Source organism: Ambystoma mexicanum, chromosome 6q, assembly GCF_040938575.1.
Source record: "Ambystoma mexicanum isolate Mex_15411 chromosome 6q, UKY_AmexF1_1, whole genome shotgun sequence".
Taxonomy (NCBI): domain Eukaryota; kingdom Metazoa; phylum Chordata; class Amphibia; order Caudata; family Ambystomatidae; genus Ambystoma; species Ambystoma mexicanum.
The window spans coordinates 458,135,830-458,150,709 of NC_090937.1; the positions used below are offsets into that span (position 1 = coordinate 458,135,830).

The following is a 14,880-nucleotide window of genomic DNA, read 5'->3' on the forward strand; positions in this document are numbered from 1 at the left end:
CCCATCTCTCCTGAGTCGCTTTTTCTTTAGTATCAGGAGATAAGCACTGTGATTTCAATGCAAACTTCTCCAGCTTGGATTGTTTGATGTTGCTTCATTTTGACATAATGCGTGGTGTTGCAGCCAAAATCAACTTGAATCAGCATATATTCCCTGCTGTCTCCTCAAATATCTCCACCGGCTAGCACCCCCAGGTCAGTGCGTTCGCTGTAGATCACAACTGGCTCATTAGGCAAGGCTCTGTTCTGCTGCTCACATGAGCCACCCTCACTGCCATTGAATGCACCCATTCCCGGGACGACTTCACCCACACTGGCTGTTGGGATCCTCACTCCTCGAGGGATGCAGATGGCTTGGCCAATCCTGCCAGGTCTCCTAGCAAGCATCCCAACTCCCTGTGGTTTGCAGGGAGGGGAGGGGCACAGATATGGGTATGAACAGGCCTTCTAATTTAATGGAATCAAACTGCATATATTTGACCACTGCATTTATAGCACATAGATGATATAGGTATAATGTATTGACCAGTTTGAGAGCTCACATGTTAAGTGCTCACCGCCTAACATGCAGCGAACTTGCACGTTTCAAGTTTAAATCCTGGCAGGGCCAATTGAGTTAGATAGACAAAAGGAGAAAGGTATAGCTTGATTACAACATCGCTATCTCATTGGCCAAAAAATATTTAGAGGTAAGCTCCTAGGATGCAGGACTACCTGAAAAAATGGATGTTCTTGACAGCACTCTTGGCGTTTTTCATGGAGATCTCAGGTTCAGAAAAGACACGTTAAGAAATTTACGAATCAGTTGGCACGGGTGGGACCGTCCCTTCATGATCAGCGTCAAGTAGTGGATGTACCCATTTAACAGTGTCTTTAGAATGGCCAATCATTCAGATATTTCTTTCGTGGTTCTTTTATGCTATTTACAAGCTGTACGTGCATTCTGAGTACTTGATATATACAAGTACTAGGCAACCAATGTGAAGAAGAAAGTTGCAGAAGACTTCATAACCATTAAGAGGTGTTTACATATTCCCTTCTGTGTGAAGTTTTGGGTAGCCCTTGAATCATTGATGTTGAAGGAATCCACTTCTCCAATAATATCGCCCCTGATGAATGCTTCGTCATTGAAGATTAAGCGAACAGAAACATGTTGGGATTTCGTTCTCAGAAACAATTGAAGAAACCATGTGTATTATATCTATGGTCTGAGTCTATATGTTGCAATTTGTTTGATGTGATGTATTCATGATTGATAGTTGATTTCCTTCCACTGTAAGGTGGTCAAGGGTCTTAGAAAAAGATGTGTACGCATTTTTATAAAAAGAATGATGTTTTTTAGAGAAAATTAATTTTAATAAATACATTTATATTTTGATACCACAAAGAGGTTGTGTAGGACATCAATTTTTTCAGGTAGTCCTGCATCCTATGAGCTTACCTCTGAATATTTTTTGGCCAATGAGAGAGCGATGTTGTAATCAAGCTATACCTTTCTCCTTTTGTGTATCTAATGTATTTAGGTCTACCCCCGACCGTGCAGTAGGGTTCTTTGGATATGAGGGGGACTATGTTATATGTCCTGTCTTATATATATAGGGCCAATTGAGTACCATTAATTTGGGTAATTTTCATAGCTATGAGAAGATTACTTTGAAGTAGGAGTAAGAGGAATCTGGCATAAAGTGTTGTATCATAGCCTGATCTTATGATATCAAATTGAGTGAAAAAGGGGTTCAATAAACGGGGGTACTTTTCCACATGAAAGTTATCTTAAATGCCACTGCAGTGAATAATGCTCCTCTCCACTGTATTTTATCTTTAGGGGGCCATTCAGGATAGGTACGATGCAATTGATAAAGATACTCAGATTCCAACAGACAGACAGGTAAGATTTTCTCATATATTGGACTTAAACTGCATATGCCTCGAGTTTACATGTACAAAACAATATTGAAAGCAACCTTGTGTTTTGTAAGAAATCATGACATTAAGGGCGAAAGCCCAACAACATTTCTATAATAAAACATGCTAAATAAAGGAAAATACCTTGCTGCCAACACGTTTTGATGATTTGACTCAACATCATGTTACTATTGATAAGGAGAGTTGCCACAGTTTCATTTTTCTCTGAGCACCTCCAGGAAGGGCTTATGGATGGCGCTGATCTCACATACAGTGCAGCAATCACTCCACACCTCAGAGACGGGTCAAGGGTTTTTAATGGAATTTTTGTGGGCCCTAGGGCTGTCCCTCTCTTTTGTCTGGAGTAGAACCTCCTCCCCAACCAAGACGTCCCAGACCAAAGATTGACCCCTACTGTCTAGTCTAGTCTTCCAGCTTGCATTCATTTAAAGCTCCCTTAGGGATTTCCAAACTGTCCCTATGATCTATGAGGTCCCCCCCCCCCTCCCTTCCCCCTACCACCTCTGGCCTCCTAACATCCCCCTGTCTTGATTTCCTCCTCTCCTATCTCACTGGACAAGGTCGCTAAGGGTGTCTGCCCTATGAAGGTCTCCTCCAAACAGGTTGCCCCTGTTCTTCTCAAACTATTAAGGACCGCATCGGCTCCCTTGCTTCTGTACTGACTGACTTCTGCAATCACTATTTTGCTACTGGGTCTTTCCCCTCTTCTCTCAAGCACTCTCTTGTGTGCCCCCTCCTGAAAAAAACCCTGCTGACCCTTTCTGTCTGGCTAACTACCGCCTCATCTCTATCGCCCCCTTCCTAGGGAAACTCCTTAAAAAGCTGGCCTACCCCCAACTGGCTCAGCATACTGAGCTCATTGGTTGCCTACGCGACCATCAATCTGGATTCAGAGCATCCACAGGCACGGAAACCGCTCTTATGAACACCTTTGAAGAACTGCTTGCATCTCTTGATACTAACTCTCCCGCTGTCCTCATTCTACTTGATCTTTCCTCTGCAATTGATACGGTCTACCATTCCACCCTTATAAAACGGCTCCACGACACCCCGGGTATTTCGGAGCAGGCACTGGACTGGCCGACCTCCTTCCTTGCTGACCGTCCCTCCCAGGTCATTCTGGGCTCTTTCTCCTCTACTACCTCTATCTCTACCTGTGGCATTCCCCAGGGCTCTAACCTCTCTGCCTGACTCTTTAACATCAATCTCTCTCTGCTTGCCCACCTCATCCCCACTTTCTCTCCTCACTTCCAGGTTTATGCAGAGGAGACCAAACTCTTCTTCAAACTTCCCTCTGTTGCTTCCCCCCCCTCTTACTCTACTATTCCAGACTGCCTATCTACTATCCAATCCTGGTGGGCCTCCAATGATATCTGCCTCAGTGCTAGCAAGACTGAGATCCTTCCTTTTGGGATTCCCACTCCCTCTTTCCTCCCTTCACCCTGTCCACCCTCTATGGGCTCTCCCCTTCTCCTGCATCTGAAGCCAGAAACCTTGGAGTCATCTACGACTCCTCACATCTTGGACCTTGCCAAGAAGGCCCATTTTCAATTCCACCTCGTCAAAGTTTTCCTTCCCTTCCGCACTTTTCCACAGACGCTCAGCGTCTCTAGAGCTCTGGTACTGTCTAGGCTTGACTACTGCAAAAGTCTCTTCCTCTCTCCGCCCGCTCCAGCTTGTCCAGAATAGGGCTGCAAAACGTATCCTTGGCCTCAAGCCCAGGGACCGGATCTCTGAGCCCTAAAAACCCTCCACTGGCTCCCGTTTGATGTAAGGATCAGATTTAAATCCCTCTGGATCATCCATAAGGTTGTCTGGGGCTGAGGACCAATCCATCTACAACTTGCTCTCACCAAATACTTTCCTTCCGAAATCATACGCTACTCCGGCTCCAACTCTCTGCGTGTCAGGTGTTTCTCTAAGCAGCAAGCTGGTGGCAGATCTCTCTCCTCGGCTGACTCCAACCTCTGGAAAAGCCTCCCGCCTCCTCTCCGTCTTGAGCCGGATCTCCTATAATTCCAGTAGCGCCTCAAGACTTTCCTCTTCACCTCCTCCTACCCCCTCTCACTGCTGTGCCAGTACCTCACAGTCACTGAGGTTGGTGGCTGGGACCTTTATGTGACCTTTTTGGGCCCCGGCCTTCCGCCCAATCGCCTTCCGCGCCATCCCAGCACTTGCCTTCTGGCACCCACTGGCTTGTGTTCTCAGGCCTGCACTTATTAATGGCAGGCAATGACTCTGTACCAAGAAATCTCTGCCAGGCACTTATTATTGCACACAACGGACTCCTTGGCATTTCCCTCTGTGGAACTCCTAGCACTTACCCCCTTCCCCTTCCCTGTCCCTCGCTCTCTCTCCCTGCACTTTGACGTTCTGAATGCTCACAAGGCCTAATAGAACTGCCCCTTCCCTGATCATCTGTTTATTCTGCTGCCTTTGTTCCCTCCCCTTTGCCTTGTGGGCGCTTTGAAACACAATTTCTTGATGTACAACTGCCTTACAAAGGCACAATAAATAAATTTAAAAAATTAGGCTTTTCGGAATTATGACTTACAGATACTCTGTTGGATTCGATCCTCCCTCTACCACGCTCACTCTCACCTCTTCTGTTCTCTTCTACTCTCCTACTTCAACTCTACCCAATTCTTCTTGCTCTTACATCCACTAGTCTAGCCCGCCAATGACTCACTCTTTCTAGGCCTCACAGCCAACCTTTTTATGTTACTACTCCCTCTTCTTTACTACCACTCCCTCCTCCCCACTGCGACTCCCTCCTCCCCACTGCGACTCCCTCCTGTCCACTGCGACTCCCTCCTGTCCACTGCGACTCCCTCCTCCACACTACTACTCCCTCCTCCACACCACCACAACACCACAACACCACAACTACCTCCTTTCTCCTGCTACTCAAACACCCTCATTTCACTCAGTATCATACACTTCACAGTCACTCCTTACACTAACTCCTCACGTGCCACATGAACAAGCACACTGCAGTACCACTTCCACTCACTAGCCAATACCTCATCTTCTCCAGGATTTACCCCATCCTTCGCTGCTCCATCCTCCCTCTTGCTGTTCTCTTGCTCATTCACCTCCTCTGACCTCAGCTGAACAACCCATAGCTTGAAGCAAAGGTGGAGTACTTAGATACATGCTGACACCAGAGGGACACACAAATTGGGGCCCTATCAACTACCACCTCTCTCCTAAAGGTCAGAACTGGCTCTGGATTTCTTCTGAAAGAGGGTCCCGTATCCATGCTTGACATGGCTCAGGTGTCACTGCTCTAGTTGAATAATTCACCCTGGTCCCTTGGTCACTGGAGATCTTCATGAAGAAGCCAAAGCTTGCTTTGCATCGTGACAAGCCCTCTGTTTATTGAGCCATTCTGAATGCTGCGTTTGGCGGTATCTTTGTTTCACCTGAAGTAAATTAAAACAGTTCCAAAGCTTATTTTATTTGTTTGGACCTGCCTCTCTAAAATGCTAGGGTGGGAAGGCAAGTGCAGGGTAAAGAGGAGAGGGTGCAAGTGAAAGGGGGGAGCAGGGGTGGAGAAGAGGGCCACAGGGGCTAAGCAAGTGCTAATGGGAGGCCAGGAGGGCAAGTGCCAGGGATTGCATGGAGTGCATGGGGTGAGGGTCCACATGCTAAGTGCAGGGATGGGCGTGGATTGTGCAGGGAGGTCTGTGCCCTGTACAACTCAGAGGGAACCAGGCGGCCAGTCACTATGTCCGACAGGGGTCTTAGCAGGGTAGGGGAGAGGGAAGGAAGAGAAAAGGAGGGTCTTGAGGAGCTTCCGGAATCTTAAGAACCTCCAGCTCAAGCCTGAGATGGGCAGTGAGACTATTCCAGGGGGAAGCTTTTGCGGAGGAGAGAGCTCTACCCCCCACTCTCTGCTTAGAGAAACGTCTGATCTGCAGAGAGTTGGAGCTGGAAGACAGAAGGGCTCTAGCAGAGAGGTATTTAGGAAGGGAGAGTTGGATGTAGCGGGGTCCCAGTCCCAGAAAGCCTTGTGGATGATGCAGAGGGTCTTGAACTTGATCCTAGTAGCAACCGGGAGCCAGTGTAGAGATTTTAGGGCTGGAGATATGCGGTCCCTGGACTTGAGGCGAAGGATAAGTCTTGTAGTCCTATTCGGGATTAATTGAATGGGGCACAGGGAGGATAAAGGAAGATTGAGGAAGAGGCTGTTGCAGTAGTCCAGCCTAGAGAGGACCAGAGCTCTGGAGACATTGAGTTTCTGGGGGAAGTTGAGGAAAGGAAGAATGCCTCTGAGGAGGTGCAGATGATACTGGGCCTTCTTGATAAGGCCTGTGATGTGAGAAGATGAGGAGAGAGAGGAGTCAAAGATGACACAAAGGTTTTTTTGCCTCACAAGAAGGTGCGAGGAGGGGACCCGTAGAGGGCGGCCAGAGGGTAGGAGTGAAGAAGGGAGCTGGGTTCCCAATGAGAAGGATCCCAGTCTTAATGGCATTAAGGCAGAGATTATTGGCAGCACACCATGCATGAATAGCAGTCACATAGTCGGGGATGAGAGAGGAGAAAGAGGAGGCAGTAGAGGAATGCTTGAAGGAGAGCTGCCTTTTTCGTCTGCATAACAATGGAAGTGAGGAGAGAAGGAGGAGATCAGGTGGGCCGGAGGGGCGAGGTAGTTGTTGAAGAGCCATGCTGAGACGATAGAGCCTTGAGGGATGGCCCACTTGGAGAGTGTGATAAGGGAGAGAAAAAGGCCCAGTTGGACCTGGGAAGGTTGGTCGGAGAGGAATGAGGTCAACCAGTCCTGTGCAAGACCCGTGATGCCAAGGCTGTCGGAGCCGATTTGTCATTGTGGCATGATTGACCGGGTCGAAGGCAGAGGAAAGATCCAGAAGGATAAGAACGGATCGAGAGTTGGAATCTAGATTTTAGAGCAAATCATCATGTGTGTTCAGTGAAGCAGTTTCTGTGCCTCTGGCTGCTCTGAAGCCAAAGTGGTGGTCGTGGAAATAACCAACCGATTTGGTGTATTGGATCATTTGGGAGATGACCAGCTTCTCCAGGCGTTTGCCCAGGAAGGGGGTGATGGAAATAGGGCAGTAGTTAGCTAGGCAGGAGGGGTCGGCAGAGGGCTTTTTGAGGAGAGGATGCACAAGGGAATACTTGAGGGGTAGTGGGAAGGAGTCAGTGGCAAAGGAGTGATTACAGAAATCGGCTAAGGCTGGTGCAAGGGAGGCAATGTTGTCCTTGATAGTTCTGGAGGAGCAGGGGAGCACCTGTTTGGAGGAGACTTTCATAGAGAGGACTTGACTAGAGACCTCATAAGGTGCTATGGGCGAGAAAGAGGAGCGTAGGGGGGAAGAGGGGAGGGACCAAGGGGGCCCTGAGACCTGGGGAGGGAGCTGGTAGGGAGTAGAGGAGAGTGAGGACAGGATGTCCTGAGTTTTGGTAAAGTGAGAGGTCAATGAAGTACAGAGGGTCAGGGATGGCAAGGGAGAAGAGGAGACTTCAGTACGATTGAGTTCCTTGCAGATTTTAAACAGTTTGCCTGTGTTGTTGGTGGTCCCAGAGATGCAGACTTGGATATCGACCCTCTTCTTCAAGTGGATGGAGAGTGAAGAGTGCTTGGGGAGGTTGCAGAAGATAGAGAATGATGCTGTCTACGTGGTGTAACATTTTCAAGAAAGAGCCGGTATCCGTTGCTTAGAAAGAGCTCCACTGGCTCCCTGTTGCGGCAAGAGTACAATTTAAAATCTTCACCTTGGGCCATAAGTGCTTGTTCAGAAATGCCCCTGCTTATTTGAAAGAAAGTTTGGAAATGTATAAACCCTGCCATCATTTACAGTTTTGTGATGCGCATCGTCCCATCACTCCACAATTTAAGAGTCATAGGGAACGGTTGTTCTTTTCCTATGTTGGTTGCGCAGGCATGGAATGAACTACCTATCACATTGCAAAAGCAAAAAGATCACCTTTCTTTTAGAACAGGTTTAAAAACCATTCTGTTTACATAGAATTAGACTGTTCTGACGTTTGTTCTGTTGATTTCTTATGTCCTTTGTATTTTTGTAAGCGCCCTGATGCCTACGGGCTTTGGCACTCAATAAATAAATATAACATAGCATAACAGAGTCTGTATTGCCTTTGAGTAGGCGGCAGACCAGTCTGTCGGAGGATGTGCCGGATGCCCCCTTTTTTTTTTTTTTTAATAATCTTATTAAATTTGAACAAGAGAAAACAGCACATATACAGATTATAATCATAGTAAAGTGAGTTAACAGCGAGAGCATAACACTTGACATAACAGTGGATGGTAAGTCCCTTTGAAGGGGGAGCTAGGTAGGCGTGCTGTGTCATGTGGCAGTGCAGGGCGTGTCCAGGCTCTTCTCAGTTCCTAATTTTATACCTGTTCCTCCCACTTCCCCATATCTTGAGGAACTTCCGGGGGCACCCCCTTGCCGTGTAGATGCGTCTTTCTAGGGAGGCGCACCTGTCCATTTCATTGGACCATCGGTCGATACCTATTCTGTCTGCAGAGCCACAGGTGCTTGCCGTTAGTCTCTTTCCCAGCCCCAATGCCACACTTAAAAATGTCCTTTCGTATTTGGTGAGGTCCGTTTCTACCGCTATTCCCAGTAGGATGAGTTTGGGGTCGTGCGGGATTGGGACTCCCTGCACTCTGGAGAGGCGCAACAGGCACGCTGTCCAACATTCTTGCAATACCCCGCATTCCCAGACCATATGGTAAAAGGTGCCCTGTGCCCTCTTGCAGCGGAGGCAGGTTGCGTCGTCGTCTCCCCCTCATCTGGATGTTTGTGTTCTGGCGTAGTACGATCTGTGCAGGATCCTGAGTTGTATCAGTCTGATTTTTGTGTCTATTTCGATCTCGCTTGGGGACATCAGTGCCTCCACCCATTCTTCTGTTTCCAATGCCCCCAGGTCTTGCTGCCATTTCCCTCGGAGGTGTGTGAGGTCCCCAGAGCCGAAGGAGTTGATCACCTGGTAAAGGGTGGACATGACCTTGGAGGAGATTCGGTGTGGAAGGGTGTTTGCTTCTAGGGGGGAGCTTGCGGGTATGTCTGTGAGATCCTGGAATTGGGTGTTGATGGCGTGTGAGTTGGAGGTATCTGAAGTGGGTCCATAGGCCTTAGTCCATGTATTGCATTCAGTGTATCAAAGACTCTCATTTTGCCCTTGTGGATTATGTCCGCCAGTGTAATATCCCTTTCCTCTCCCAGGTGTCAAAGTGACCCATTTGCAGGATTTCGGGAAGGTGTGCCTTGTGCCATAGAGGCTGGATCAGGGTTGGTTTGTTCTCCCAGCCGATGTCTGTGTATCCCTCTCCAGATTCAACGGGTGTGCAGTGATCTCCTGGGGGCCCCCTTCAGGTTTTCTTTGTTTTCGTATAGTATTTGTAGAGGAGGTGGAAGGCCGGTGTCAATTGTTTCGATCCGGATGTGTGGGAGCGTTGTATCCCTGTGTAGCCAGCCATTTGCCACACCTGTTTGTGCGACCCAGTAGTATATGCGGATGTCGGGCAATCCTATGCCTCCCTCCCACACCGATCGACAAAGTGTTTTGAGGGCGATGCGGGCTTGTTTCCCGCCCCATAACAATGTGCATAAGACTTTGTCAATGTCAGTGAACGTGGCAGCCGGGATTGGGAGTGGGGCGTTTTAAATAGTGCGGCCCTACCCAACAGTGAGAGACGGAGGGTTTGCCAGTGAGAAACGTCTTTTTCGAATCTATCCATTATTGGGCGTAGGTTCAGTTTGAGGAAGTCATCTGGTTTGGTGGATATCTGTATACCCAGGTAGGTAAAACCTAGTATCGAGACTGAGTACATGCAGGGGTCTGGGATCGCTTTTTCTCCCCCTTGAATTGGGAAATATATTGTTTTCTGTGTATTTACCCGGAGGCCCATGAAGTGTTGGTACTCCTCTAGGGTCCTGGTTACCGTCGGGCAGGAGGTTACTGGTTTGCTCAGGTAGATCAAGAGATCGTCTGCATATAGTGAGACACGTTGGTCTGGGTATTTTGGATTTCCCCTTATTTAATGATATTGGCCTATACGAGGCACAGTGTTCTGGGGGTTTCCCTACTTTGGGGATGACCACGATAGTTTTCCTGAGGTCCGGGGGGAGATAGCCCTGCTCTCTGCTGCGGAGGAACATGCTATGCATGTGCTTCGTTGTGGTTGCACCTAATCGCTTCCAGATTTCTTCCGGGAAGCCGTTGGGGCATGGGGTATTCCCCGATTGTAGCTGTGATAGTGCATCCCCGATTTCCTCTTCTATAATCTCGGCGTCTAGTTCTATTTGTGATCTGGAGAGTTGGGGGATCTCGATCTGTTCAAAGAAGCGTGGAGTGCTTGGTATGGGGTCCCCTGCTGGTGGAGAGTATAGTTCGTAATAATCGGCAAAGGCCTCCGCGATCTCGGAATCGCCCGTTAGAGTTTCCCCTTCTTGGGTTTGAATGGCTCTTACTTGACCCTTACTCTGTTCTCGCCGTTCGAGCCAGGCGAGGGTCTTGCCGGCCTTGTTGTCATGATGCCTACCTCCAAGGAGCCAGGTCCGACCCAGCAACCCCAGAGGCAGGCATCATTTCCCCCAGGGGAGTGCCAGCGGGCCCAAGCTAAGGCCCTTTGGACGCAATTCTGGCGCCTTAGGCGCCAGGCTCATAAAGCTAGACATGTGTTCAAGTGTTTTAATGTGCACTTACCTGATGCAGACCATGCTGTCACATCCAGGCCCTCTTGAGGCCTGAATAGGAACTACTTTACCTGTGGTACTACTTTCCACCCGGGTGTGGTCGGGGAAGGATACATACCTGATCGGAGGAAGGATACACACTTGGAACTTCTTCCAAAGCTATTTAAACCACACCCGATCAGCAACTCACGCTTCGCGTTGTTCTGCTCCTCGCAGCTGGACGCTCACCGTGTCAGCTCCTGCATCTGGACTTCAGCCACGCCTGTCAGCATCCTGGGTCACCTGCAAAGGGAGACAAGAGACCTACCAGCTAATCTGCACCACGGAGACATCACCGACGATCCTGAAAGGGAAGACATCATTTTTAAAAGCATTTCGTTACGATCGCTGCAGCGCTGCATTTCACTCACCTTTCCTGGGTTCCTCCATCTTCAGCAGCGATCATCCGGATCCACAGCCACTTCCCAGAGCCTAGAGAAAAAGACAAGAATAAGAGGTGAGAGAAGGAAGGGAATAGGAAAAGCTCAGTTTCCTTCTAAGACTTACCTGTTGGGTCATTCCCATTTCATTTCGGGTCTTGCTGCTTCCAAGCAGGACCCCGGCCCCTATGGGGAAAAAAGACAAAGACATTAGATGAGCAAATGCAAAAACATTACCTGAGCGCTCATCTAGGACTTACCAGATCTTTACTGCAACTGCACGTTTCACTTCAGGTCGGCGCCATATCTCCGGCATTCCGAACCCCGGCCCCTATGGGGAAAAGACATCAACATCAGCGCTTTGTTGCAAGAAGTCTCCAAAGGAATCTTCATTCATCACCTGAAAAAAGACAATGAACATTATTATTTAAAGCTTGAACTTTTGAACTTGCAACAGAACTTTTACAGCGCCTTACCAGTATAATCAAGCTTACCTGAACTCCCATCCAACCTCAATCCAGTGAAGTAACTGGGTTCAACGCGCCCCTGGGTCAGAAGCAGGATGGAGAGCTCGTCCTTTGAGACCCTAAGGTGAGACTTCACGGGGAATCGTGGAAGGGTATCGTGGAGGGTTGGAAGAGAGTGGGAGGCTTGAGCATAACTCAGTCAGTAGGTAATACTCCCTTTTCACGCACAGGGGAATATTCCTGCGAGCCGGAGAAGCCAGAGTAGAGGGCCCTTCCTGTCCATCTTCAGAGTCCTGCGCTTCACCATTGAAGAAGCATAGCACTCGAAGCCAGACCTGCGCCTCCGTGGGAATCAGGTGAGCGTTACACTTGTACCCCCTTTCATATATCTGGCTTCGGGTTTGCCATTGGGCAGTTCGGGCGTTGTCCAGGGCACGGTCCTTTAGGATTGTCTGAGCTGTCGTTAGGGCATCCTGTGCCTCTTGGGTTCCCTCTTCCAGCAGTTGCTCCTCTCGTCGGGTTACTGGGTCTCTGCTTGTATGATTGCCTCGTTATGCTGTTTTCTGTGTGCAGATACCAGGGAAATCGCCTTCCCTCGCAGAACAGCTTTGTATGCTTCCCACCGCACGGTTGGACAGGCGACCTCCCCTAGGTTTAGGTCGAAGTATTCTGATGTTTTGTCTGTGAGACCTTTCATTATTTCCGGTATTCCCAGATAGTAGGCACTTAGATGCCAGGTGGGGTCCTGCTTCTGTTGTTTCCCCTTGAGTTTGATCAGTAGGGGGGAGTGATCCGAGATCCCTCTCGCCAGGAATTCTGCAGCTGTTAGTCGATGGATCATGTTCCTTGGGGTGAAGATGTAGTCCAGTCTGGAGAGGGTTCTATGCGCGTTGGAGTAGAACGAGTAGCCCTTCTCTGATGTGTGGATTGTCCTCCACGTGTCCAATAGTCCCATTGCGTCTGCAAAGGTGGACAGCTTGGTCGGGGTGTCTGCGGTCCTGTTCCCTCTGTGCATTCTGTCCTGTCCTATGTCCATGACCTCATTAAAGTCTCCTCCGATTGCCCATGCGTCCGCCTGTTCCTTCAGCATGATGGGTTGGAGCTCGGTGAGGAGTTCCGCCGTAAGCGTGGGAGGTGCATACACTGCGATGAGGCCCTAGGTCTCTCCGCCCATCTCTCCAAGCACTACCACAAGCCTGCCCCGAGGGTCTGATATCACTTTATTGGTCTTAAATGGGACCCGCTTATGTAGGAGGATCATGACTCCTCTGGAGCCTCTAGAGAACCCTGCCATGTATGTATGTGTGTGGGTAGTTGGATTTCCTGAAGAAGCCGCTGGTAGTACCCATGAGGCGGGTTTCACTGATAAATGCAATGTCCAGAGAATGCCTGTTGAGATATTGAAGCACCAATTTCCGTTTTATACTGACCCCAAACCGTTCACATTCCAGGTCAATAGGGAGATCTGTCTTGTATTGGCTACGTCTGCGTGTGTCCTCCTGTGTGATGGTGCCAAGGGATGTGATGCGACTTCCATGTCTTTGTCACTTGCGGTGTGGTGTTCTGTTCCAGGGTTTGGTGCCCCTTCGTGGTCCCTCTCGCTGTATTTACGTTATGGTGTGCTACGCGTACAAACCTTGAAATGTTGAACAATAAACTTGAGGTTGGCTCGGTTTGAGTATGAGTGGACAAGCTTGGGTCCCTAGGAGTGGTATGCCCATTTCCTATACTTCTGTAGCAAGGATATTTCCGATGTGGCATGTCGTAGATCACTGGTGTGTTTACTGTCCGTGAGCTGTTTCCTTTAGTAACTGAAACTCCTAAACTTCCCCCACCCCGCACTTCCCCCCAACTTGAAGTACCTGTCGCCCAAACCAACTGAACCATGAACTAAATACTGTGGGTGGTCAGGAGGACCAAGTGTCCCAACTCGTGCAGTCTGTTGCCACTCTGCACTCAGGTGGAGGGGGGGGCACGCTTCTTTGTTCCTCTCTGCCCGGGCCGCCCGGCTTCAAAGTTGCTCCTTGATTCCTGTGGGCTTTGTTTTGTTTGTCTGGGTTCTCAAGTGGGCCTGCTTTCGGCCAGTGTCGCATGTATCTCGTCCGTCCCCCGTGGTGGTGGTGACTCCTCGGGGGTGGGGGAGGTAGGGTGTGGCGATTGCCTTTGTCGCTTCCTCAGGGTGTGTCTTTTCTTGGGCTTACGGGGTGTGGGTCCGAGAGAACCTGTGTTTCGAGCCAGTCCCAGGTTTCCCGGGGGTTGTGGAACACCTCGACCACCCCTTTGTGGTAAACCTTGAAGGTTGCCGGGAAGAATAATGCGTATTTGATATTCAGGGATGTCGGCTTCTTCCCTCGTGTAGTGGGGGAAGAAGCCGATCGGTTACCATTGTAAGTAATTGGGCCCGTTGTCCTCGCCATCTTGATGAGTGTGTCTCGGTCTCTATAGTTCATAAATTTGGCGATCACTGTGCGCGGGGGGAAGAGCCTGGGAAGCGGTCTGCCTGTCGGGACCCTATGCGCTTTTTCAATTGAAAATAACTTTGAGAGTTTCTTAGGGACCATCAGATCTGTTAACCAGTCCTCCAGGAAGAGTTCCATGGAGGGTCCCTCTTCTTTCTTGGGCAGGCCGAGAACGCGGAGGTTGTTGCGGCGGGATCTTCCCTCGCTGTCGTCGGCTCTGTTTTCCAGGAGGGGGATTTTCTTTTCCACTTGTTCCAGTCGGTCCCCCAGGTTCTTAACCGGGTCCTCCGATTCAGATATACTTGGTTCTGCTTCTCCTACCCTGGAGGTTAGGTTCCTCATATCCTGTCTCAGGAATGACACCTCAGAGGACAGGCCATCAATTTTTGCCTCCACCGAGGTCCCGGAGTTGTTTATCGCTGCCATAATGTCCGTGAGTGACAACACTAGGTCCGTGTCACCACCCCTGTCCTCTTCCGCCCCCTCATTTGCTGGTCCGGGAGCCTTGCTGGTGTGCAAGTTGTGTATTTGTCCATCTTATTCTGCGTTGCCCCTGTACGGGGCAGATCTTTGCCCATGGTTAGTACCTTCGTTGTTTCCCTCACCAGGACGTCCCCAGGGATTGTGAGTCGTTATTTCTCAGATCTTCTCTGAAGCACGGTCTCCTTCCTTCACTTGCGTCTGGGGGGTTTTCTTGCGTGGGGTATGCACCTTTGTCGTGGTTTGGTATGTTGGTGTATCTGCTGATGGTTTATTAGCAATGCTGGTTTTTTTAATGTCCTGGAGCCCTAGTTGGGGGTGGTTCCGGGGCGGGTTCCTTTATTGGCCCCGGATCTGCCTGGTGTGTCACAGGTTCTGTGCCCATCTCTCCTGGATGCCACCCACGTGGTCCCCGGGGTGGCCGCTGTCCCTGTGTGTTG

General features: G+C 49.5%; 1 protein-coding gene across 11 annotated transcripts in view; it reads left to right on the forward strand.

Annotated features, from left to right (window-relative positions):
- TBCK (TBC1 domain containing kinase) overlaps window positions 1-14,880 on the forward strand; it is a 2,754,978-nt gene that overhangs the window by 1,402,088 nt on the left and 1,338,010 nt on the right. For all 11 annotated transcript variants that reach the window (XM_069630931.1, XM_069630933.1, XM_069630936.1 and 8 more), the window contains one exon: window positions 1,825-1,887. In XM_069630931.1, coding sequence (XP_069487032.1) covers window positions 1,825-1,887 — 63 coding nt within the window. The remainder of the gene's footprint in view (window positions 1-1,824; window positions 1,888-14,880) is intronic.